General features: G+C 32.4%; 1 protein-coding gene across 1 annotated transcript in view; it reads left to right on the forward strand.

The window, feature by feature from the left end:
• The window catches only part of LOC143069311 (acetyl-coenzyme A synthetase 2-like, mitochondrial), an 83,955-nt gene that overhangs the window by 1,656 nt on the left and 55,375 nt on the right, over positions 1-26,924 (forward strand). The window contains exons 2-4 of the mRNA XM_076243878.1: positions 5,869-5,965; positions 21,947-22,146; positions 26,176-26,351. Coding sequence (XP_076099993.1) covers positions 5,869-5,965; positions 21,947-22,146; positions 26,176-26,351 — 473 coding nt within the window. The remainder of the gene's footprint in view (positions 1-5,868; positions 5,966-21,946; positions 22,147-26,175; positions 26,352-26,924) is intronic.

A 26,924-nucleotide genomic window follows, 5' to 3' on the forward strand; every position in this document is an offset into this window, starting at 1 on the left:
TAATAAAATCGATAGTCTCGTGTGTAGTTTTCAAAATACGAGACATTTAGAAAATGGCGGGAAAAGGGTTTTCTTCAGACTTTACTATTTGTTAACATTGGAATTGTTTTTTACCCTTTAAACCAAGAAAAAATAACAAGGATTTCATGACAAAAATTCAAATGGTCATCAATGATCTATTGAACAGATTTATGAAGACAAAAGTGGGGTCTCGTGTAAAAAATATTTTAATACATTTGTATGGATAAAACCTGAGAAAATCGAAAATATGACAAGAATTCAAAAACATGACCAGCAGACATCCTTAAAGCATGAAAGTACTAGTGAATTAAAACTATTCATACCGGAAATGTTGGATTTATTAGTAATCTATAGATATATACTAGAACACACCCGTGATATGGCGGGTCCGTGACTGAATTGAAGTATATAACAATGCGTAAGCCTTATTTTAGTATTGGTGTTGTCATCTGATAAAGTCATGCCGATTATAAGATACACAGTTTTCTTTGCTTTCAAATCTTTCTGTTTGAACCCGTCGACCTGGAACTTATCAATTATTGGTAATATTAATTATTTGGAAAACAAAAGGTCCTGGAATGGAGTATTTTTTAATTAACAGCATTGTCCTATATTAGTTATAAATAAAGTTGAATTCTTTGATTCACTGTTTTACGTCATCAGTGCCCGCTAAAAAATTGAAAACTGTACCTATATGCCTTATTTCAAGGACGTATAACTAACGTCCTTGCTTATTTGAAGTCCAGATATTTAGTATTCGTATTGTTATCTTAGAAAGTCTTACTGATTAAATTACTACAATAGGGAACAATTTGACAATGATTGAATTTAGTAGTGTCAACCCTGTGATTATGAACCGTGTATATAGCAAAATCCTAAATACACCGTTTGGTGGTGCACCTGTCAGATGCGAAACATACAATAGGTAACAGGTGAATATACTATTGGTATCGGTATCGGATTCGACCCGGGACTTGTTAATTATTGGAAATATTAATTATGTGGAAAACAAAAGGGTCTGGAGTGTTGTCATGTTTAATCTACACCATTGTCCTTAATTAGCTATATGTAAAGTTGAATTCTTTGATTTGTCGTTTTTACCCCATGACGGCTGACAAATTGGACCTCGCTATTTTAGTATTATAGATATTTGAATTATATTTGAAATATATATATATATATATATACACACATAACTCAATTTATATTTCATATTTTTTGTCAAATGTATTTCTATTTTTATTTTTTTCTATTGTCTATTGCAATTGTGTGATAAAAAATCAATGTACAGATTATGCCTGTAATGGGTCCACTATTGGGAATAAAATATATATCTATCTTATAATACACACACATATATTATATATTTACACAAATTAGGCTGTTAGTTTTCTTGTTTGAATAGTTTTACATTGTCATTTCTGGGCATTTTATAGCTGACTGTGCGATATGGACTTTGCTCATTGTTGAAGGCAGTACAGTGACCTTAAGTTGCTAATTTCTGTGTTATTTTTGTCTCTTGTGAAGAGTTGTCTCATTGGCAATCATATATATGGGGTCAATAAATTACATATGGGGTGAGAGGGAAGCTCCAATCCCCATATGGAATTTACAGACCCATATATATCGTGTTAGGTCACTAGCACACCTTGTAACGAATTTATCTTACCGACTATCTTCACGTGGTATTATGACTAGTAGCCTATCAAAATGATTACAATATTTAGAACCTTCTTCCATTTGTCTATACAGAAAGCAAATGCCCACAATAACAACTATTAAACTTTAATTTCTTTTATGAATTTATGTCAATTGTTGACTACATGTATCAATTTCTTTGTCTTTGATACCTTCTAGATTTTTTGTTTTGAAAGTGAATTAACTCCTTAATGCCAACGATAACAACTTGTTAGCTTTTAGAATTATGTTTATTTTAATTTATTTCATCCTTTCATCATCCATGTCATTAATTTCTTCGTCTGTTAAATCCCCTCAGTTTTTTCCTTAGCACAGTGTTGTTTTTATAAAGGGTTGTACCAGTTTTTTGTTTTGAAAGGGAAGTAGCTCCTTACTAACCCCAAATGCAGTCTAATTTATTCTGAAGTTTTTATATTATTTATTTGACATTCAGAATTTTTTTTCTTAATAGTCTTATAATTGAAAAAAAAAATGTGAGAATCACATATAAGTGTTGTTCAGTTTTTAAGTCAGATTTTTAACTAAATAGATTGATAAGTAATTACTTTGTTAAACAAAAACAAAAATGTGTGAAAAATCTTTCTTAGACAGGTTCATTTAGAACATACTCAACCCTTCTCGTCCAATGAAAAGTCAGTCATGGCAATTAATCAGACTAAATGTATAATAAAACAGTCTAGGGACAATGCCACTCTTACATATGTTATCTAAGTAGCAAAATATTGCATATATTTAGACAGTATACATTGTTTTTACTACTAAAATCATTTTCAATCTACTGACGAGCATACTGGGTACAGTAGAATAATTATAAAATTTAAAAAAATTGACCAATTTTTAATTTATTTATGATTTATTTATTTATATTATGTTTAATATAATGGCTTCACATCTAAGTTGTCTAAATGGCAGTAGTCCTTTTGCGCCAATTACTGTTTTTCAGGGGTATCATTTCCGCCAAATTTTGTTTTCCAAATGTATGAATTGCGCCAATATTCGGAACTCATTTGCGCCAATTTACCTGTACACGTATCTATCATAAATATTAATGATTTAATATTAATTCTTATGTTTGGCTTAAAAGGTATCATACTTACGGAAATATTTCACCATGAAGATGAGCATCTGGAGAGAAATGACTTGAAATGCATTAGACAGTCCATGCAGAGATAGAGAAGAAAACGTATTGCTTTGCTGAATATTTAATACAAGATATGCCAAAAGAGAAGAAAATAGAAGTTTTTGCTAAATAAGTTTTAGCCACATATGTTGATGACACTGTGATGTGTTTCAACCATCATCAGTATGGGCTGAAACTCTATCTATCAGTAATGAAACAGAAGCGTTCCAAAGGAATTATTATGAACTGTTTATGCATTTCATCCTTTAATGTTTGTCTTTTTGGACAATAAAGTGAAGTTGTTACAAGCTACAGCCTACTACATACTTCAAATTAGGAAGTACCCATGCAGAAGCAGTAAGAAGAAAGTATGTTTCAGAAAAGGAAACATTTGCTGTGTAAACTGTGGGTTTCAATTCCGAATAAAGGAGGAGGGAAGTTGTTTTTCTTCTAATTGGCGCAATCGTATGTTTTATTTTTTGGCGCAAATGATGTCATGTAATTTTAAAACAGGTGGCACAAACGTAGCATTGGAGAAAAAAAGTTGTGGCGCAAAAGGACACATCTTTGGCGCAAACAGATCTCTCCCATCTAAATACCCCTTAATATTTTGGCAAGTTAATAGGAACACATTCCCTCTTCTATCAACACAGATCTTATGATCAAGCAATACCTACCACATCAGCTCCTGTGGAAACAAAGTGTTCAAACCAGAGAGATGCAGACTAAATAACAAAACATTAAAAGTACAAACGATGATCAAATGCAAGTATGTTTCAGAAAAGGAAACATTTGCTGTGTAAACTGTGGGTTTCAAGTCCGAATAAAGGAGGAGGGAAGTTGTTTCTTCTAATTGGCGCAATCGTATGTTTTATTTTTTGGCGCAAATGATGTCATGTAATTTTAAAACAGGTGGCGCAAACGTAGCATTGGAGAAAAAAAGTTGTGGCGCAAAAGGACGCATCTTTGGCGCAAACAGATCTCTCCCATCTAAATACCCCTTATTATTTTGGCAAGTTAATAGGAACACATTCCCTCTCCTATCAACACAGATCTTATGATCAAGCAATACCTACCACATCAGCTCCTGTGGAAACAAAGTGTTCAACCCAGAGAGATGCAGACTAAATAACAAAACATTAAAAGTACAAAGGATGATCAGATGCAATGTTAAAACTATGCTGTAAGCCTACATGAATGAATATTTTACACATGCTATGTATACATGATGGACATGTAATATATAACAGGCTAATACTGAATTTGGAATTATTTTTAATTATGGAATTTGCATAAATTCTTGTGCTTGAATTTTTTTTATAAATTCCATGTTTATTTGGTATTATAATGTTTGAGCGGTTCCTAACACTTTCCATACAATGTATTTTGTATAGATAGTGTTGTGCGCGGAACAGTACATTCTATTGAAAATGTACTATCTTCTTTGTAAAAGAAAGTGTTGTGCACAGCACAGCACAATTAAGTAGAGAATAAACATGGAATTTATTAAAAATTTCAAGCAGAAGAAATCATGCAAATTCCATAATTAAAAATAATTCCAAGTTCAAATAATAGCCTGTTATATATTATTTTAAGTTTAAAAAAGTTATGATGAAATGTAATGTGTAATTTAATTATTTATTTTAGTAAAGTAATTGTACTAAATAATTTAGTTAATTACATTTAAAAAACTGTGTAATGTGTAATAAGTGTAATTGATCATTTTTGCAATGTAATGTGTAATTTAATTAGTTACATTCCAATGTAATTGACCCCAAGTCTGACGTGTAGTCCTTTAACCAATCATATCTCTATAAATCTATAGGAGGTAAGATAACTTATAATATCTTCTAACCTTCAAAGTGACAAAGGATGGAGCAAGGATGTACTGTGGATTCATTTATTTTCCTGGGTACCAATTTTCATGGATTGAGGAAAACTTGCATATTCGTGGATATTTAAATTCGTGGTTTTGGGAAAGTTTGCATATATTCCTTTAGAAAATTTGTATTTTTTGAAAATTTCAATTCGTGGTTCTCCCATTTCTACGAAATCCACGAAAATTGATATCCAACGAATATCAATGAATCTACAATATTAACTCTGACTTATTTCTCAATTCCACCCAACAGAAGGTAATATTATAATGATATTTTTCTGACAGAAATCTGAGGAAGATGCTCCTGGTAAACCCTATGGCTTAGTCAACATATTTGTACAAAAGTTATCACTAGAACCTCTCAATAAATGTTGTTGTGGATTTTTCAAGTAAAACATCAATTGCATTAATTAGTATTAATGATCAGATCACGACTGACTTGGCGTTTACTTTTTTGCCTTTTTACCCTTATTTGACCCTTATTTCAGTACACCCACTTGGGGCTATACATAAAAAAACGATAGCGTGTGTGGGGCATTCATGTACTATGGACACATTCTTGTCGTCATTTATTTCGAAAACTGTAATATATACATATAAACTTTGGAGGAGACCCACATGTAGCATCTGGCTGTTGGCAATCCTCTTTAAATAAATAAAGAATTAAATATAAACTTTAAAAATCAAACATGATCAGCAAGATAATATCTGTGAATAGGTACGCATAGCTATGCATTGTCAATTATCTACATATTATAGCTTTTATTGCTCCTAAACAACTTTTTGCTGCAAATATGAGCAGAAACTAGAGAAGAAAAAGATATACTGGAAACATACAATATGATCAGCAATACAAGTTCAACAAAAACGTGATTTAAGTTATGAATTATATTCTACTTACATGTTACTTAAACAAAAACGTGATTTAAACTATGAATTATATTCTACTTACATGTTTATACTTATATCTATACTCAATGATGTTAGAGAGTGATAATTGTTGAGAATGAACATAGACCTAGGTGAGAGACATGGGCTCTATAGATCCTTTATATTCAATTATGATGTGATTGATTTTGTTGAAAAACAAAATGATCACACATTATTTATTATTTCAAAATACTTTGCAACATTCTTTTATATATTGCAGTTAATTGTGTTGACAGACATTTAGAAAAGAATGGTGATGATGTAGCTTTAATATGGGAAAAAGATGAACCTGGCACAGAAGAATTTATTACATACAGGTACAATAAGATTTGATTATATTTGATGGAAGACCTGCTGTTAATGCAATTTTCAGCAATAGTGCTTGATTTATGTTCTTATGTTTGATTGGCTTATATCTCAAAACTAAAGCTTTTAGAGCAAACCTGACATGGGGTAGAATTGTTCAATTGGTCAAAATCTATCAGCCCTGAAATATTCAGACGAATAGAACAACCAATTGTTGGGTTGCTGCCACTAAATTGAAAGTTTTAAGGAAATTTTGCAGTTTTTATACGACCGCAAAAATTGAAAAATTTTTAGTCGTATATTGGTATTACGTTGGCGTCGTCGGCATCCGAAGACTTTTGGTTTTCACACTATAACTTTAGTATAAGTCAATAGAAATTTATGAAATTTAAACACAAGGTTTATGACCATAAAAGGAAGGTTGAGATTGATTTTGGAAGTTTTGGTCCCAACAGTTTGGGAATTAGGGGCCAAAAAGGGCCCAAATAAGCATTTTCTTGGTTTTCGCACTACAACTTTAGTTTAAGTAAATAGAAATCTATGAACTTTTGACACAAGGTTTATGACCACTAAAGGAAGGTTGGGATTGATTTTGGGAGTATGGTCCCAACAGTTTAGGAATAAGGGGCTCAAAGGGTCCAAAATTAAACTTTTTTTTTTGTTTGAATTCATCAAAATTGGGGTTCTTTGATATGCTGAATCTAACTGTCTATGTAGATTCTTAAGTTTTTATCCCATTTTCAAATTGGTCTACATTAAGGTCCAAAGGGTCCAAAATTAAACTTTGTTTGATTTCAACAAAATCCTTTGGTTTTTTTGATATGCTGAATCTAAACATGTACTTAGATTTTTTATTATTGGCCCAGTTTTTAAGTTGGTCCAAATTGGGGTCCAAAATTAAACTTTTTTATGCCCCACCTACGATAGTAGAGGGGCATTATGTTTTCTGGTCTGTGCGTCTGTTCATCCGTCCGTCCCGCTCCAGGTTAAAGTTTTTGGTCAAGGTAGTTTTTGATGAAGTTGAAGTCCAATCGACTTCAAACTTAGTACACATGTTCCCTATGATATGATCTTTATAATTTTAATGCCAAATTAGAGTTTTTACCCCAATTTCACGGTCCACTGAACATGGAAAATGATAGTACAAGTGGGGCATTCGTGTACTGAGGACACATTCTTGTTTTTGTTTGATTTCAACAAAAATTGAATCCTTGGGTTCTTTGATATGCTGAATCTAAACATGTACTTATTATTTTTATTATGGGACCAGTTTTCAAGTTGGTCCAAAGAGTGGTCCAAAATTAAACTTTGTTTGATATCAACAAAAATTGAATCCTTGGGGTTCTTTGATATGCTGAATCTTAACCTGTATTTAGATATATGATTATAGGCCAAGTTTTCAAGTTGGTCCAAATTGCGGTCCCAAATTAAACTTTGTTTGATTTCAACAAAAATTGTAAATATGGGTTTCTTTGATATACATGTATGCCTAATCTAACCATGTATTTAGATTTTTGATGTTTGGGCACGGTTATCAAATTGGTCCACATTGAGGTCTAAGGGGTCCAAAATTGAATTTTATTTGATTTCATCAAAAATTGAATTCTTGGGGTTCTTTGATATGCTGAATCTAACCATGTATTTAGATTTTGGATATTGGACCATAATAGGTAATGTCCAATTTAAAATTTAAAGTTTTTAAGTTTAAGTTCTTAGACCCCATTCATTATGTGTCAGAAACCTGTGTTGTGTCAACTATTTAATCACAATCCAAATTCAGAGCTGTATCAAGCTTGAATGTTGTGTCCATACTTGCCCCAATGTTCAGTGTTCGAACTCTGCGGTCCTATAAAGCTGCGCCTTGCTGAGCATCTGGTTTGGTATTATCTTGAATATTATTATAGATAGATATAAACTGTTAACAGCAATAATGTTCAGCGATTGGCAAAGTTAGATCTACAAAAAAGTTAATAAGACCATAATTTTCAATTGACTTCTTAAGGAGTAATTGCCCTTTAAAGTTTAAAGACAATTTTACACAATTTCTTCATCGCGTTTGCTAACATTTATAAATCTTCTCCTCTGAAATACAAGTGAGCGATTCAGGCTCTCAACTTGTTGAAATTGGCCCTTTTGTTAAAAAAACCCAGGGGAAATTGACCTTACCTCTTAGGCCACACCAATTTGATAAATAGTTCTTCGGACATTTGCTCTAAAAAAAAAATGGGGGGAGCGAGCAATTTTTTTTTGTTTTAAAAAAATTCTTGAAATGAGTTTTTGACAGGCGAGTGGGTCTGCAAGAGGAGCGAGCAATATTTTTTTTTTTAAAAGTGATACATGCTATTTTTATCAAACAGAATAAGAAGGAAAAGCACTGATGTTTTGCTGAATAAGGCCTGTTATCCCATTTGAATACATTATTCTGACTCTAAGCAAACAACTGTAGTCTCTTTCACCTTGCAGCATGCAAATATTTGAAAAAAAATCCTCTTAAATGTGACTAATAGAAATGGCAATACCAATGACCTTCACAAATGTAAAGAGCATGCAAAACACATGACAATTTCTAAATTGATACTTTCAGTTTGTAACTTTTTGGTGAGAAGCCTTTTTTGACAATGTTTGAGGTTTAATTAAATTCCACCAAGGGCTGTTCCAAAAATAAATGTAGGGGGAGGGGAAGGCACTTTATTTGACCCCACCATGCATACATTTTAAATTGGATATTTCATTTAAATATTCAAGCAATCTTTCTTAAATAACCACCACTTATCAAATTTTAATTCAGGTGCCTTCCTCCCCCCATACATTTTATTCTGGAAAGGTCCTAAATAAAACATGGGATTTTCTCATGGTTGAAGAATGTTTGGTTGCCTATAATTGCTTACATCTACTTCTTTTGAATTTTGGTGGATAGTTGTCTTATTGGCAATTAACTATATCTCCTTATTGTTATATTAAGAGCTGTGCTTGGAAAAGAAGGATATTATGTGTTCTCATCAAAACTAACTTCTACTGTGAATTGTATGATGCGCTCTGGGAATTACAGTTTAACTCTCCCAACACAGAAATATCCATGTCAGTGCCAACATTGATAGGTGTAGTCCGAAACTACTCTGAGGTCCAACAGCTGTTTTGCCAGACAATCCCCAGCCCCAGCTTGTCTGGCAAATCAGCCATTGGACATCTGAGTAATCTCGGACTATATAGGTGATGCTGACGGCTGTTGTTGAATTTGTATGTGTTTGATATCATCAAACGAAGTATTGACAGACTTTACCCTTTTGTCTTCATAAAATATATCTTCAAATGTAAATGAGGACGAACAATGGATGGCAGCTATTTATTCAATGATTGCTTGTCCTCGGCATTGAGCCGAAACCACAACAACTGATCAATGTCTGGACATTTTGATTTTTATATTTCCTTTCACTTTTTATTGATTGATCACACATGCCTTTGAACTCAGAAATTAGATTATATGCAAAAACAAGGCGTCAGTGAGAAAAAAAAATTTCAATGCAAGACTAATTTCGGAGCGGCATGCGGACCAAAAAAATACGGAAGCGTTAGTTTTTTGTTGTTGTTGAAAACTTGATTTCTCAAAAACAGTAGCACGAAAATCCAAAGAACTATTAATCAAATTGGTGTGGCCTTATGATTTAATTTTTATACGACCGCAAAAATTTTAATTTTTTGGTCGTATATTGCTATCACGTTGGCGTCGTCCTCTGCGTCGTCATCGTCGTCTGCGTCGTCGTCGTCGTCGTCGTCGTCCGAATACTTTTAGTTTTCGCACTCTAACTTTAGTAAAAGTGAATAGAAATCAATGAAATTTTAACACAAGGTTTATGACCACAAAAGGAAGGTTGGGATTGATTTTGGGAGTTTTGGTCCCAACATTTTAGGAATTAGGGGCCAAAAAGGGCCCAAATAAGCATTTTCTTGGTTTTCGCACTATAACTTTAGTTAAAGTGAATAGAAATCTATGAAATTTTGACACAAGGTTTATGACCACAAAAGGAAGGTTGGGATTGATTTTGGGAGTTTTGGTTCCAACAGTTTAGGAATTAAGGGCCAAAAAAGGGCCCAAATAAGCATTATTCTTGGTTTTCGCACAATAACTTTAGTATAAGTAAATAATTACATTAGATGTATGTTTCATTATAATATTTTATTCTAATTGGCTAACTGCACATCACGTGTTATTCCGTAAGCAGTTGCAATGCTCAATACAACTTTTCGTTCATGATAACACGTGCTCCAACAATAAAGTGCACAGGTGAATTAAATAATAAAATATATAAAATTCGTGTTTTCATAATCATAGCTAAAAAATGTAATTATAAGTATTGAATGCTTCTTTTTGTAACTTTATAGGGTTGTAAAAGCGTTGACCGTGCGTACATTTTTAGAATGACGCGCTTCCGCGCTTCATACAAAATGTACTTCGGTCAACGCTTTTACACCCCAATAAATTTACAAAAAGAAGCATTCAATTCTTAAATAGAAATCAATGAAATTTTAACACAAGGTTTATGACCACAAAAGGAAGGTTGGGATTGATTTTTGGAGTTGAGGTCACAACAGTTTAGGAATAAGGGGCCCAAAGGGTCCAAAATTGAACTTTGTGTGATTTCATCAAAAATTGAATAATTGGGGTTCTTTGATATGCCGAATCTAACTATGTATGTAGATTCTTAATTTTTGGTCCCGTTTTCAAATTGGTCTACATTAAGGTCCAAAAGGTCCAAAATTAAACTTAGTTTGATTTTAACAAAAATTGAATCCTTGGGGTTCTTTGATATGCTGAATTTAAAAATGTACTTAGATTTTTAATTATGGGCCTAGTTTTCAAGTTGGTCCAAATGGGGGTCCAAAATTAAACTTTGTTTGATTTCATCAAAAATTGAATAAATGGGTTCTTTGATATGCCAAATTTAACTGTGTATGTAGATTCTTAATTTTTGGTCCAGTTTTCAAATTGGTCTACATTAAGGTCCAAAGGGTCCAAAATTAAACTAAGTTTGATTTTAACAAAAATTAAATTCTTGGGCTTATTTGATATGCTTTATCTAAATATGTACTTTGATTTTTGATTATGGGCCCAGTTTTCAAGTTGGTCCAAATCAGGATTCCATATCAAGTATTGTGCAATAGCAAGAAATTTTCAATTGCACAGTATTGCACAAAAGCAAGAAATATCTAATTGCACAATATTGTGCAATAGCAATTAATTTTCAATTGGAGTTATCTTTCTTTGTATAGAATAGTAGTTGATAATATATGTTGGAAATTTGCCAGACATGACTATGATGTCATTTTCCAATTTTATTTGCCAATAACTTTATGTAAATAACTTCATTGGAAATTTGCCAATATAAAATGTTGCTGATGAAGCTTTTTTTCCTTATCTTATCTAAAATGTTTTTAGATAATGTATGTTGGACATTTGCCAGACATGACTATGATGTCATTTTCTATTTTTATTTGCCAATAACTTGATGTAAATAACTTCATTGGAAATTTGCCAATATAAAATGTTGCTGATACAGTTTTTTTTATTGTTTTATACAATAAACAATGTATATTCACTTTTACTACCAACCAATCTTTACCATTCAGTGATAACAAGCACTTTATTTTACATTTTAATATTTTATGATGTATTTAAAAGAGTAGTTATTGTTGCAAACTCCATTAGAAATTTGAATTGATATCAGTTTTGGAAAAAGGGAAACGGGGATGTGAAGAAAAAGGGGGGGGGGGGGTTAAATTTTTCTCATTACAGATTTCATAAATAAAAAGAAAATTTCTTCAAACATTTTTTTGAGAGGATTAATATTCAACAGCATAGTGAATTGCTCAAAGGCAAAAAAAAAAACTTTTAAGTTCATTAGACCACATTCATTCTGTGTCAGAAACCTATGCTGTGTCAACTATTTAATTTTAGATTTAAAAAGTTTGAAGAAGAAATCTTTAATTGATTTATAAAATCTTGACATTTGTTTTGTGTAAAAAAAAACCATGTAATGTCAAAAATTTGATCACAATCCAAATTCAGAGCTGTATCACGCTTGAATGTTTTGTCCATACTTGCCCCAACTGTTCAGGGTTCGACCTCTGCGGTCGTATAAAGCTGCGCCCTGCGGAGCACCTGGTTTTTTCTTATACAATTTTTTTTGTACAGTTATTTTATTTCTCCAGTGACAATGTGGAGTATGGGGTATGTGAGCACGCTCACTAAGCTTCTTTTATTTTTAAATGTATTAAAGTAAAAACAACTGGGAGAAAGTTTTAATTTGGAATTTCAACTGTTTTTCACAAAATTATTATATGAACATAGTTTTCCCCGTTTGAATGGGTTTAATTACACTAGTCATTTTTGGGCCCTTTATAGTTTGCTGTTTTGCTTGAGCCAAGGCTCCTTGTTGAAGACCGTACTTTTACAAATTATAACTTTGAAGGAGAGTTGTCTCATTGGCACTCATACCAGATCTTCATATATCAACAGTTAGCATTTAATGTAGCATATATTGTTTAAAGACTGAACAAAAAATAGATTGAACAAGAGGCTCTCAAGAGCCTGAATCGCTCACCTGTTATTTTTTTGCTTAAATCTTTCATCAATGATTATTTTTGCTTTAATATGTATTAATTAGTGGCTTGAAAATGCCATTTAAATGTTCATGGTATCTGTCATATTTTCTTTAAAAGCAAATAAATGCTTTTAAATATTCCGTATCAACTTCACAAATAATACATGATGGTCTTGGTGTATAGATTCTGCGTACTGACATGGTTTATCATCTTCATGATCTTAACAACATGTAATATTGTTTTTATACCCCACGCAACGAAGTTGCGGAGGGTATAATGTTTTTGACCCGTCCGTCCGTCCGTCAGTCCGTCCATCAGTCTGTCCGTCAGTCCGTCCGTCCTGTTTCTTGTCATCGCAACTCCTCTCAAACCACACAACAGAATTTCACGAAACCTTTTCAGATGAAAAGGACATACTATGTAGTTGTGCATATCGACAGGAAATTGCGATTCAATTTTTTTCATAAGAGTTACGCCCCTTTGAACTTATTTGCTTAATGTACTACTGCAACAGTTTGTCATCGCAACTCCTCTGAAACTACACAACAGAATTTCACGAAACCTTTTTAGATAATAAGGACATACTATGTAGATGTGCATATCGACAGGAAATTACGATTCAATTTTTTTTCTAGGAGTTACCCCCCTTTGAACTTATTTACTTTATTGTACTACTGCAACAGTTTGTCATCTCAACTCCTCTGAAACCACACAACAGAATTTCATGAACATTTGTAGATAATAAGGACATACTATGTAGATGTGCATATCGACAGGAAATTACGATTCAATTTTTTTTTCTAGGAGTTACGCCCCTTTGAACTTATTTGCTTCAATGTACTTCTGCAACAGTTTGTCATCTCAACTCCTCTGAAACCACACAACAGAATTTCATGAAATTTTGTAAATAATAAGGACATACTATGTTGATGTGCATATTGACAGGAAATTATTATTCAATATTTTTTCTATACAATTTTTTTTTCTTACACTTATTTAATTTCTCTAATGACAATGTGGGGACGTGGGGTATGTGAGCGTGCTCACTAAGGTTCTTTAATTTCATTTGTCTTTGTTCTATTATTAATATTACTTTTACTGTTGGATTGTTTTCTGTGATATCCATTTAAGGTGGCTCAGTATTTATACATCCTGTCAATGTGTGTTTGTATTATCTTTCATTTTTGCTGGTGTGTTTTATATATGCGACTTTTTGTGTTTCGTTGGTTCTTATAACGTGACTCTGTACTTTAAAAGATCCTGTCATGTTATTGTTCTAGTATATGTCATTATGTTATATTTCTATTATAAATTAGAAAATATGTGGAACCACAAGCGTCAAAATTAGTTAATCACGTATTGGAATGAACCATTTGTGAATTCTTATAAATTCTGTAGAACTTTAGGACTGTTTAAATATCCGTCTATTTCTGAAATTAATTCTTACATACTTTTGATTTTTTAAACCTGTTTGCTAACATTGCCCGCATGAAATTTTAAATTGTTTCTATAAACATGATAAAGATTGAAAGACAAAAATATGTGACGTATAAATTTTCTGATGTCAGACACGTGAAATTGTTTCTTTTAAAATTGTAACACCATGATGACTGCTGTACCCATATTTTGACTATTTTATTTTTTATGTCTGTTTAGTACACGCATCATTGTAAATATAACCGAATTTGATGAGACTGTTGTACAAAGTGAGAGGTTTAACGCTATAAAACCAGGTTTAATCCACCATTTTCTACATTTGAAAATGCCTGTACCAAGTCAGGAATATGACAGTTGTTGTCAATTCGTTTTTGATGTGTTTTGTCATTTGATTTTGCCATGTGATTAGGGACTTACCAATTTGAATTTCCTCTGAGTTAAGTATTTTTGTTATTATATTTTTTACCCATATATTCCATTTTAGCCATAGTGTCTATGTTTCATGACGTACAAGGAAATAGAATACAAAATTTATACTAGATTCATTTGAGAAGATTTTTAAAATTAAAACTAGAGGCTCTCAAGAGCCTGTGTCGCTCACCTTGGTCTATGTGCTTATTAAACAATGGACACAGATAAATTCATGACAAAATTGAGTTTTGGAGATGGTGATGTGTTTGAAGATCTTACTTTACTGGACATTCTTCTTGCTACAATTATCTCTATCTATAATGAACTTGGCCCAGTAATTACAGTGGAAAATATATTCTAAAAATTTACAAAAAAGTATGAAAATTGTTAAAAAATGACTATAAAGGCAATAACTCCTTAAGGGAAAAACTGACAATTTTGGTCATGTTGACTTATTTGTAGATCTTACTTTGCTGAACATTATTGCTGTTAACAGTTTATCTCTATCTATTATAATATTCAAGATAATAACCAAACTGCAAAATTTCCTTAAAATTACTAATTCTAGGGCAGCAACCCAACAACAGGTTGTCTGTTTTGTCTGAAAATTACAGGGCAGATAGATCTTGACCTAAAAGATAATTTTACCCCATGTCAGATTTGCTCTAAATGCTTTGGTTTTAGAGTTATAAGCCAAAATCTACATTTTACCCCTATGTTCTATTTTTAGCCATGGTGGCCATTTTGGTTGGTTGGCAGGGTCACACCACACTTTTTTTAAACTAGATACCCTAATGATGATTGTGGCCAAGTTTGGTTAAATTTGGCCCAGTAGTTTCAGAGGAGAAGATTTTTTAAAAGAATACTAAAATTTTTAGAAAAATGGTTAAAAATTGACTATAAAGGGCAATAACTCCTTAATGGGTTAACTGACAATTTTGGTCATGTTGACTTATTTGTAGATCTGACTTTGCTGAACATTATTGCTGTATACAGTTTATCTCTATCTATAATAACTAGAACACACCCGTGATATCGCGGGTCCGTGACTGAATTAAAGTATATAACTATGTGTAAGCCTTATTTTAGTATTGGTATTGTCATCTGATAAAGTTGTGCCGATTATTATAAGATACACAGTTTTCTCTGCTTTCAAATCTTTCTGTTTGAACCAGTCGACCTGGAACTTTTCAATTATTGGTAATATTCAGGTCCTGGAATTGAGTATTTTTTAATCAACAGCATTGTCCAATAAAGTTCAAATCTTTGATTCGCTGTTTTACGTCATGCCCGCTAACAAATTGAAAACTGTACCTCTACACCTTAGTCCAAATTTTTAGTATTCGTATTGTTATCTTAGAAAGTCTTACTAATTAAAAAAAACTAAAATAGGGAACAATTTGACAATGATTGAATTTAGTTGTGTCGACTTTGTGATTATGACCCGTGTATATATTTGGTGGTGCGCCTGTTAGATGCGGAACGTACAGATAAGGTAATAGGTAACAGGTGAATATACTATTGGTATCGGTACCCGATTCGACCCGGAACTTGTTAATTATTGGCAATATTAATTATGTGGAAAACAAAAGGGTCTGGAGTGGTGTAATTTTTAATCTACACAATTGTCCTATATTAGCTATATATAAAGTTGAATTCTTTGATATGTTGTTTTTATACGACCGCAAAATTTGAAAAATTTTTCGTCGTATATTGCTATCACGTTGGCGTCGTCGTCTGCGTCGTCGTCTGCGTCGTCGTCTGCGTCGTCGTCGTCCGAATACTTTTAGTTTTCGCACTCTAACTTTAGTAAAAGTGAATGGAAATCTATGAAATTTTAACACAAGGTTTATGACCACAAAAGGAAGGTTGGTATTGATTTTGGGAGTTTTGGTCCCAACATTTTAGGAATTAGGGGCCAAAAAGGGCCCAAATAAGCATTTTCTTGGTTTTCGCACTATAACTTTAGTTTAAGTTAATAGAAATCTATGAAATTTTGACACAAGGTTTATGACCACAAAAGAACGGTTGGGATTGATTTTGGGAGTTTTGGTTTCAACAGTTTAGGAATTAGGGGCCAAAAAAGGGCCCAAATAAGCATTATTCTTGGTTTTCGCACAATAACTTTAGTTTAAGTAAATAGAAATCAATGAAATTTAAACACAATGTTAATGACTACAAAAGGAAGGTTGGTATTGATTTTGGGAGTTTAGGTCCCAACAGTTTAGGAATAAGGGGCCAAAAAGGGACCCAAATAAGCATTTTTCTTGGTTTTCGCACCATAACGTTAGTATAAGTAAATAGAAATCTATGAAATTTAAACACAAAGTTTATGACCATAAAAGGAAGGTTGGTATTGATTTTGGGAGTTTTGGTCCCAACAGAATAAGGGGCCCAAAGGGTCCAAAATTAAACTTTGTTTGATTTCATCCAAATTGAATAATTGGGGTTCTTTGATATGCTGAATCTAACTGTCATGACTGTGTGTGTAGATTCTTAACTTTTGGTCCCGTTTTCAAATTGGTCTACATTAAGGTCCAAAGGGTCCAAAATTAAACTTAGTTTGATTTTGACAAAAAAAGAATCAGTTAGGTTCTTTGATATGCTGAATCTAAAAATGTACTTAGATTCTTGATTATTGGCCCAGTTTTCAAGTTGGTCCAAATCGGGGTCCAAAATTAAACTTTGTTTGATTTCATCAAAAATTGAATAAATGGGGTTCTTTGATATACCAAATCTAACTGTGTATGTAGATTCTTCATTTTTGGTCCTGTTTTCAAATTGGTCTACACTTAAGTCCAAAGGGTCCAAAATTAAACTTAGTCTGATTTTAACAAAAATTGAAATCTTGGGGTTCTTTGATATGCTGAATCCAAAAATGTAATTAGATTTTTTATTATGGGCCCAGTTTTCAAGTTGGTCCAAATCAGGATCTAAAATTATTATATTAAGTATTGTGCAATAGCAAGTCTTTTCAATTGCACAGTATTGCGCAATGGCAAGAAATATCTAATTGCAGTCAATATTGTGAAATAGCAAATTTTTTTTTAATTAGAGTTATCTTTCTTTGTCCAGAATAGTAAGCAAGAAATATCTAATTGCAAAATATTGTGCAATAGCAAGATTTTTTTTTAATTGGAGTTATCTTTCTTTGTCCAGAATCAACTTAAATCTTTGTTATATACAATATACAATGTATATTCACTTTTTACTACCAACTGATAAATTAAAATAATCTTTACCATTCAGTGATAACAAGCAGTTTTTTTACATCTTAATATTTTATGATGTATTTAAATGAGTAGTTATTGTTGCATTAGAAATTTTAATTGAGATTAGTTTTGGAATAAGGGAAAGGGGGATGTGATTAAAAAAATTGGGTTCAATTTTTCTCATTTGAAATTTCATAAATAAAAAACATTTTTTTGAGAGGATTAATATTCAACAGCATAGTGAATTGCTCTAAGAGAAAACAAAAATTTTAAGTTCATTAGAACACATTCATTCTGTGTCAGAAACCTATGCTGTGTCAACTATTTAATCACAATCCAAATTTAGAGCTGAATCCAGCTTGAATGTTGTGTCCATACTTACCCCAACCGTTCAGGGTTCAACCTCTGCGGTCGTATAAAGCTACGCCCTGCGGAGCATCTGGTTACCTGATGCCGGCTGATAAATTGGACCTCGTAATTTTAGTATTATAGATATTCAAGGTAATAAGCAAAAACTGAAAAATTTCCTTAAAATTACTAATTCAGGGGCAGCAACCCAACAACGGGTTGTCCGATTTGTCTGAAAATTTCAGGGCAGATAGATATTGACCTGATAAACAATTTTACCAAAATGTCAGATTTGCTCTAAATGCTCTGGTTTTTGAGTTATAAGCCAAAAACTGCATTTTACCCCTATGTTCTATTTTTAGCCATGGTGGCCATCTTGGTTGGTTTGGCGGGTCACTGGACACAATTTTTTAACTAGATACCCCAATGATGATTGTGGCCAAGTTTGGATTAATTTGGCCCAGTAGTTTCAGAGAAGATTTTTGTAAAAGATTACTAAGATTTACGAAAAATGGTTAAAAATTGACTATAAAGGGCAATAACTCCTAAAGGGGTCAACTGACCATTTCGGTAATGTTGACTAATTTGTAAATCTTACTCTGCTGAACATTATTGCTGTTTACAGTTTATCTCTATCTATAATAATATTCAAGATCATAACCAAAAACAGTAAAATTTCCTTAAAATTACCAATTTAGGGGCAGCAACCCAACAACGGGTCGTCCGATTCATCTGAAAATTTCAGGGCAGATAGATCTTGACCTGATAAACAATTTAACCCTGTCAGATTTGCTCTAAATGCTTTGGTTTTTGAGTTATAAGCCAAAAACTGCATTTTGTCTCTATGTTCTAATTTTAGCCATGGTGGCCATCTTGGTTGGTTTGGCGGGTCACTTGACACAAATTTTTAAACTAGATACCCCAATGATGATTGTGGCCAAGTTTGGTTAAATTTGGCCCACTAGTTTCAGAGGAGAAGATTTTTGTAAAAGAATACGAAAATTTACGAAAAATGGTTCAAAATTGACTATAAAGGGCAATAACTCCTAAAGGGGTCAACTGACCATTTTGGTCATGTTGACTTATTTGTAAATCTTACTACTCTACTAAACATTATTGGTTCTTTACAGTTTATCTCTATCTATAATATTCAAGATCATAACCATTGTGGTCAAGTTTGGTTAAATTTGGCCCAGTAGTTTCAGAGGAGAAGATTTTTGTAAAAGTTAACGACGCCGGACACCGGACGCCAAGTGATGAGAAAGCTCACTTGGCCCTTTGGGCCAGGTGAGCTAAAAAAGGGTCTTATTCAAATTATTGCACATTAAGCTTTAATTTGGAAAAAATCTGAATTATACACATTTTTCCTTGTTTTGGAAAAAAAAGATCTAAACCTAAGTGAAAAACAAAAGTAATCACTGGATGTCTTTATTTTAAGCATCAACCTGAAAAGTAAGCCTATATTTGACTTAATTTTGTTGATAAGAATAAAATGTATCAGACTGCACAGTACTGTGTTACAACAGTATAAACATCTTAATCAGAGAGTACACATAAAGGGCAGCAGTCCTTTTACGCCAATTACTGTTTTTCAGGGGTATCATTTGCGCCAAATTTTATTTTCAAAATGTATCAATTGCGCCAATATTCGGAACTCATTTGTGCCAATTTACCTGTACATATATTTATCATAAATATTAATGATTACTATATATGTATTCTTATTTTTGCCCCAAAAGGTCATATCCAGAAATCAACGCCACTTTGCTTATTTGAATATTATACTAAAGAAATCGGATACGTGTCACGGAAATTACATTAAAATGATAGGGAATTTTGAAAAAAATGTCTGTTTTAATTTTAATTTAAGTGATAGACAGGTTGCCGGGGCAGGAAATGAATATACACAACAATATACACCATTTAAACGAAACATAATGACTGTTGTTGCAAAAATACAGGTTCCTGAGCTATTTTAAAAATCGAAGCGAGAGGCTTTTAACATTGCAGTGTAAAATACAGGCTAAAATGGCTGAAACGTCAAATTTGCAAACTTCTTGTTGAAAATTGGCTTACAAGGTCATTACAAAAACAGGTTGCCGGGGTGAAATATGAAACTTGAATTTCCAAAGAATAAGCAAGTCCAAACCTTGTATGTGTAGTCGTTGAACTCTAGGTTCCCACGTAAAATTAAATTGTCACTATTTCAAGAAGAATAAACTCACGAAAGCACGAAAAATTCACTAAATTCGCGTTCATTGTTTTGATTTTGACCGCCTGACAACTTTACGGAAATATCAAAGTGATTGTAAATAAGGACTCTGTGACGGGCAACTTATAATATCCGTGTTTTAAAGATTTTAATGATATCAAGCCTATCAAGCCAGTCCAGTTCAAAGTACTATCACGTGGTACAATTCTCATTTACATATTATGAATATTAATTAGCAAAACCACTACTAATTTCTGGCTATGTATCACATGTTAGGAGATATTGCACCATAAAGACGAGTTTCTGAAGAGAATTAAATGACTTAAGCAGCATTAGACAGTCAATGTACAGAGAGAGAATAAAACTTATTGCTTTGCTTAACAAAGATATGCCAATATAGAAAATAGAAGTTTTTGCTCTTTATGTTTTAGCCACAAATGTTGATGACACAGAGCTTTGTTCCCACCATGCGTATGGGCTTTATTATTATTATGAACTATTATTAACTATTTTATGGATTTCATCCTTCAATGTTTGTGTTTTTGGACAATAAAAAGCAGCAGCAGCAATAAAAACATATGTTGCAGAAAAGGAAACATGTGCCGTGTTACACTGCCGGTTCCAAGTCCGAATAAAGGAGTAAGGAAGTAATTTTCTTTTAACTAGGGCAATCGTATGTTTTATTTTTGGCGCAAATGAAACCATCTAATTGTCGAGCCTTCGACTTTAGTCGAAAAAGCGAGACTAAGCGATCCTACATTCCGTCGTCGTCGGCGTCGTCGTCGTCGGTGTCGTCGTCGGCGGCGTCCACAAATATTCACTCTGTATTAAAGTTTTTGAAATTTTAATAACTTTCTTAAACTATACTGAATTTCTACCAAACTTGGACAGAAGCTTGTTTATGATCATAAGAAAGTATCCAGAAGTAAATTTTGTAAAAATAAAATTCCATTTTTTCCGTATTTTACTTATAAATGGACTTAGTTTTTCTGCGAGGAAACATTACATTCACTCTGTGGTTAAAGTTTATAAAATTTTAATAACTTTCATAAACTATCCTTGATTTGTACCAAACTTGGACAGAAGCTTGTTTATGATCATAAGATAGTATCAAGAAGAAAATTTTGTAAAAATAAATTTCCACTTTTCCGTATTTTACTTATAAATGGACTTAGTTTTTTTGCCAGAAACAAAACATTCACTCTGTGGTTTAAGTTTTTAAAATTTTTATAATGTTCTTAAACTATCCTGGATTTCTACCAAACTTAGACAAAAGCTTATTTCTGATCATAAGATATTATTCAGAAGTAAATTTTGTAAAAAAAAATATTCACTTTTTCCGTATTTTACTTATAAATGGACTTAGTTTTTCTTCCAGTTAATATTACATACAGTCTGCAGTTAAAGTTTATAAAACATTTATTAGATTCATAAACTATCCTGGATTTTTTTACCAAACTTGGAAGCTTCTTTCAATCAAAAGACAGTATCGTGAGGGAAATTTTTATTGATGTTTTTCCTCATTTTTGTTGAGTCTGCGATTAACAGAAAAAGTAGGCGAGACACCGGGTTCCGTGGAACCCTTACGAATTTTTTTAAAACATGTGGCGCAAACGTAGCATTTGAGAAAAAAAAGTTGTGGCGCAAAAGGACGCATTTTTGGCGCAAACGGATCTCTCCCACTTAAAGAAATGCATCCATAGATATATACATTGCACAACAAAGGCTTAAAAAATCAGGGTAATATTCATATTTTAACTTTTTTTATTCAGACAATTATCAGAAATGGTAAATAAAATGAGCAATGTACTGAAAAGGCATGGAGTAGGAAAAGGTGATCCTGTTGCAATTTATTTGCCCACTACTCCCATGGCAGTAGCAGCCATGTTAGCATGTGCTAGGATTGGTGCTATTCACAATGTGGTGTTTGCTGGTTTTAGTGCTGGATCATTATCTGACAGAATCAAAAATGGTACGGTTTTCTAAAATATAACAAAGAATTCATATATATGTTGTGTACAAGTTGTAATGTTATACAAATTATAATTTGTACAGTTTTTTTGTACAAGTTATCAGTGTTTATGGATGATGCAAACACAGTTTTTTATTTCACAGATTTCTGTGACATTTGCACAACTTCATCATAACTTCTAATATTGAGCATTTAATAAAAAAAAAAAATATAAGACCACAAAAAGACTTTCTATGGGTACGAATATGGTATAAGGACAAAAATAAAATTAGAATTTGAACCATTCAGGTATCCTTATTTCCAGTTTGAGGACAAAGAGACTAGCACTAAATGTTAGGTTGAAGTATATAAATTTGATTTCAAAACATTAAACTAGTACATTCTAGAAGATAAACCTGTATCAATTGGTGCAAGAAGGTATGTGTCAAAAAACTTATAACTTGTACACAAACTCTGTACAAATTATAATTTGTACAAACTTATATCTTGTACACAACATATATATAGTAGTGAAATTTGTATTTTTTTATTCACAGGGAATTTTCATTTGCCCCATTTTTTAGGTTATCCTCCTTTTTATACGACCGCAAATTTTGAAAAAATTTTCGTCGTATATTGCTATCACGTTGGCGTCTGCGTCGTCGTCGTCGTCGTCGTCGTCGTCGTCGTCGTCGTCGTCCGTCGTCCGAATACTTTTAGTTTTCGCACTCTAACTTTAGTAAAAGTGAATGGAAATCTATGAAATTTTAACACAAGGTTTATGACCACAAAAGGAAGGTTGGTATTGATTTTGGGAGTTTTGGTCCCAACATTTTAGGAATTAGGGGCCAAAAAGGGCCCAAATAAGCATTTTCTTGGTTTTCGCACTATAACTTTAGTTTAAGTTAATAGAAATCTATGAAATTTTGACACAAGGTTTATGACCACAAAAGAACGGTTGGGATTGATTTTGGGAGTTTTGGTCTCAACAGTTTAGGAATTAGGGGCCAAAAAAGGGCCCAAATAAGCATTATTCTTGGTTTTCGCACAATAACATTAGTTTAAGTAAATAGAAATCAATGAAATTTAAACACAATGTTAATGACTACAAAAGGAAGGTTGGTATTGATTTTGGGAGTTTAGGTCCCAACAGTTTAGGAACTAGGGGCCAAAAAGGGACCCAAATAAGCATTTTTCTTGGTTTTCGCACAATAACGTTAGTATAAGTAAATAGAAATCTATGAAATTTAAACACAAGGTTTATGACCATAAAAGAAAGGTTGGGTTTGATTTTGGGAGTTTTGGTCCCAACATAATAAGGGGCCCAAAGGGTCCAAAATTAAACTTTTGTTTGATTTCATCAAAATTGAATAATTGGGGTTCTTTGATATGCTGAATCTAACTGTCATGACTGTGTATGTAGATTCTTAACTTTTGGTCCCGTTTTCAAATTGGTCTACATTAAGGTCCAAAGGGTCCAAAATTAAACTTAGTTTGATTTTGACAAAAAATGAATCAGTTAGGTTCTTTGATATGCTGAATCTAAAAATGTACTTAGATTCTTGATTATTGGCCCAGTTTTCAAGTTGGTCCAAATCGGGGTCCAAAATTAAACTTTGTTTGATTTCATCAAAAATTGAATAAATGGGGTTCTTTGATATACCAATTCTAACTGTGTATGTAGATTCTTCATTTTTGGTCCTGTTTTCAAATTGGTCTACACTAAAGTCCAAAGGGTCCAAAATTAAACTTAGTCTGATTTTAACAAAAATTGAAATCTTGAAGTTCTTTGATATGCTGAATCCAAAAATGTACTTAGATTTTTTATTATGGGCCCAGTTTTCAAGTTGGTCCAAATCAGGATCTAAAATTATTATATTAAGTATTGTGCAATAGCAAGTCTTCTCAATTGCACAGTATTGCGCAATGGCAAGAAATATCTAATTGCACAATATTGTGAAATATCAAATTTTTTTTTAATTAGAGTTATCTTTCTTTGTCCAGAATAGTAAGCAAGAAATATCTTATTGCAAAATATTGTGCAATAGCAAGATTTTTTTTTAATTGGAGTTATCTTTCTTTGTCCAGAATCAACTTAAATCCTTGTTATATACAATATACAATGTATATTCACTTTTTACTACCAACTGATAAATTAAAATAATCTTTACCATTCAGTGATAACAAGCAGTTTTTTTACATCTTAATATTTTATGATGTATTTAAATGAGTAGTTATTGTTGCAAACTCCATAAGAAATTTTAATTGAGATTAGTTTTGGAATAAGGGAAAGGGGGATGTGATTAAAAAAATTGGGTTCAATTTTTCTCATTTGAAATTTCATAAATAAAAAAGAAAATTTCTTCAAACATTTTTTTGAGAGGATTAATATTCAACAGCATAGTGAATTGCTCTAAGAGAAACAAAAATTTTAAGTTCATTAGAACACATTCATTCTGTGTCAGAAACCTATGCTGTGTCAACTATTTAATCACAATCCAAATTTAGAGCTGAATCCAGCTTGAATGTTGTGTCCATACTTGCCCTAACCGTTCAGGGTTCAACCTCTGCGGTCGTATAAAGCTACGCCCTGCGGAGCATCTGGTTATAAGCCTGTTTACGGGACGTATTATGGTATACAGTTGTCTATCTGTTCGTCTTCAACATGTCAGACTATAGCTCAAAAACTCTTTAATCAATTTGCATGAAACTCTGGAAAATTGACAGGAGCTCATTTCCGTTTTATATATTAAGATTTTACGTGTTCGAATTATTGGGTTTTATTCATTAAAAAGGATGGATTTTACAGGTTTTATACAACTGCAAAATGTTTTTTGGGATCATATAATGGTATGATGTCTGCATCGTAGTCTGAAGACACATTTGGTTTCCTGACAAAAACTTGATTTAAAGTGAATGGATCTCTATGTGATTTTTAAGAAGGTTCAATACCACACAAGGAAGATTGGGATAGATTTTGGGGATGATGGTCCCAATTGTTTAGGAATTAGGGGCCAAAAAGGGGCCCTAAATAAGCATTTTTAGGCAGTTAAGCTGCCTTTTGTGAGCACCCTAGGTTTTTGGTTCTATTCAATAAATGCTGAAATACGTGCCATTGTTATTATCTAGCTGGTTTAATATTATGTTATTTATAACTAATTGAACGCTTTTTTTCATACTTTTAATTCTGGATTACAAAAAATATGACCAGAAAAACCTTAAATGATCAGCGAACCACCCAAAAGTTTTGAGTGGGGTACCAATTTTCGGGGTTTTCTTGGATGGATTTATCCATGAATTTAAGTGTCCAACGAAATATAACAACCGTTGTCCAAATCAAGACATGTAGGTTTGACTACTGATATGATCTAGAGAATATATTGAATATTGCCAAATCTACAATAGTAATCACAGGGCAAACGCACTATGAACTACAACTGCAGGCAGGATTATACCAATTAAATCTTTAAAAACCTAAACTGTCCACTTTTTGATTTTTTAATTCTCAAAACAAATATGTTTGATCGACGAAAGTAAGATTTCCGGTATTAATATGCTATATGATAAAGTGTTCATTTTATATCTTAATAATTCTTATACATATTGGAAATAATTATTTCATGCTGGACTTGCTTTTGAAGAATTATTTTACAATTCAAGATATGTTTACAGCATTTGATTATGTAACTGTTTTCTATAGGTGACAAGATTATGACCTAATTAACACCTTTGATAATCCTTAATCTGTCGTTCACTTAACCCCTTAGTTAATTAGCATGATCACTACCCAAGGGTCAATGTTTACTTTGCAATTTCCTTCAATGCAAACAATTGTAACCTTTGTTTCTAATTGCTTCAATTTTCAATTTTTATTTTTTTAAGAAAACTAAAATCCACAAATTCAAAAACCCACACACATGTTAATGTTGCTCAAACCACGAAAATTGATACCCACGAATTAAAGTACTTTCACAGTATATAAAAAAAAATTGAATATTGATCGTAATATATATACCGTATTATATAAAAAAAATCATCTGGATGTTTCAGCTAAAGCAGAAACAGTTATAACAGCAGATGAGGGAATCAGAGGGGGTAAGAAGATTCCATTAAAAGCAGTAGTTGATGATGCTGTTAAACTTAGTGGATGTGTAAAAAGAGTATTTGTGTATCGTAGAACAAAGAGAGATGTACCCATGACAGATGTGGATTTTGACCTAGAAAAGGTATGATTTGATTTTTGAACTAGAGATCTAATGATATAATTAAATCATATATAATGATAAAAACATTCTTAGGTCAGTATGTCAAGTTCATTGTTACTAAAACTCAACTGAAATAAGGACAGAAATTGTGCTTACTGATGATATACAATGATTTGACATGGGATTGGTTGCTTTGTGTCTAGTTGCATATATTTCATGCATGTGACTAGAATGATAGAAGGGAAAATTTGGAATTCCACATGCACATGAGGTTATATTGGATACTCCAATAGGAAGACAAGTTTTGCCTAGAAGGTGGCTGTAATAGACCCTATAATAATTGTTGCAAGGGTTCTTGTATATGCAGTGAGAGTACCACTCACTTTACAAGATATATGGCAGTAACATATCTTCTTATATAATTGAAATCTTAATGAAATATCGAAGGAAAGTTTGTATGATGTATGCCTCGAGTTAATTTCCTACTGAAGAACTTTAGCAAGGTGCCACTTTATAGTCTGTATTCAGTTTAATAAAAAAAAGCTTAAATACATTTTGAATAAAATAATCAGCTTTATATCAGACCTAAGTCCC

The sequence above is a fragment of the Mytilus galloprovincialis genome, chromosome 3 (assembly GCF_965363235.1).
Source record: "Mytilus galloprovincialis chromosome 3, xbMytGall1.hap1.1, whole genome shotgun sequence".
Classification (NCBI taxonomy): Eukaryota; Metazoa; Mollusca; class Bivalvia; order Mytilida; family Mytilidae; genus Mytilus; species Mytilus galloprovincialis.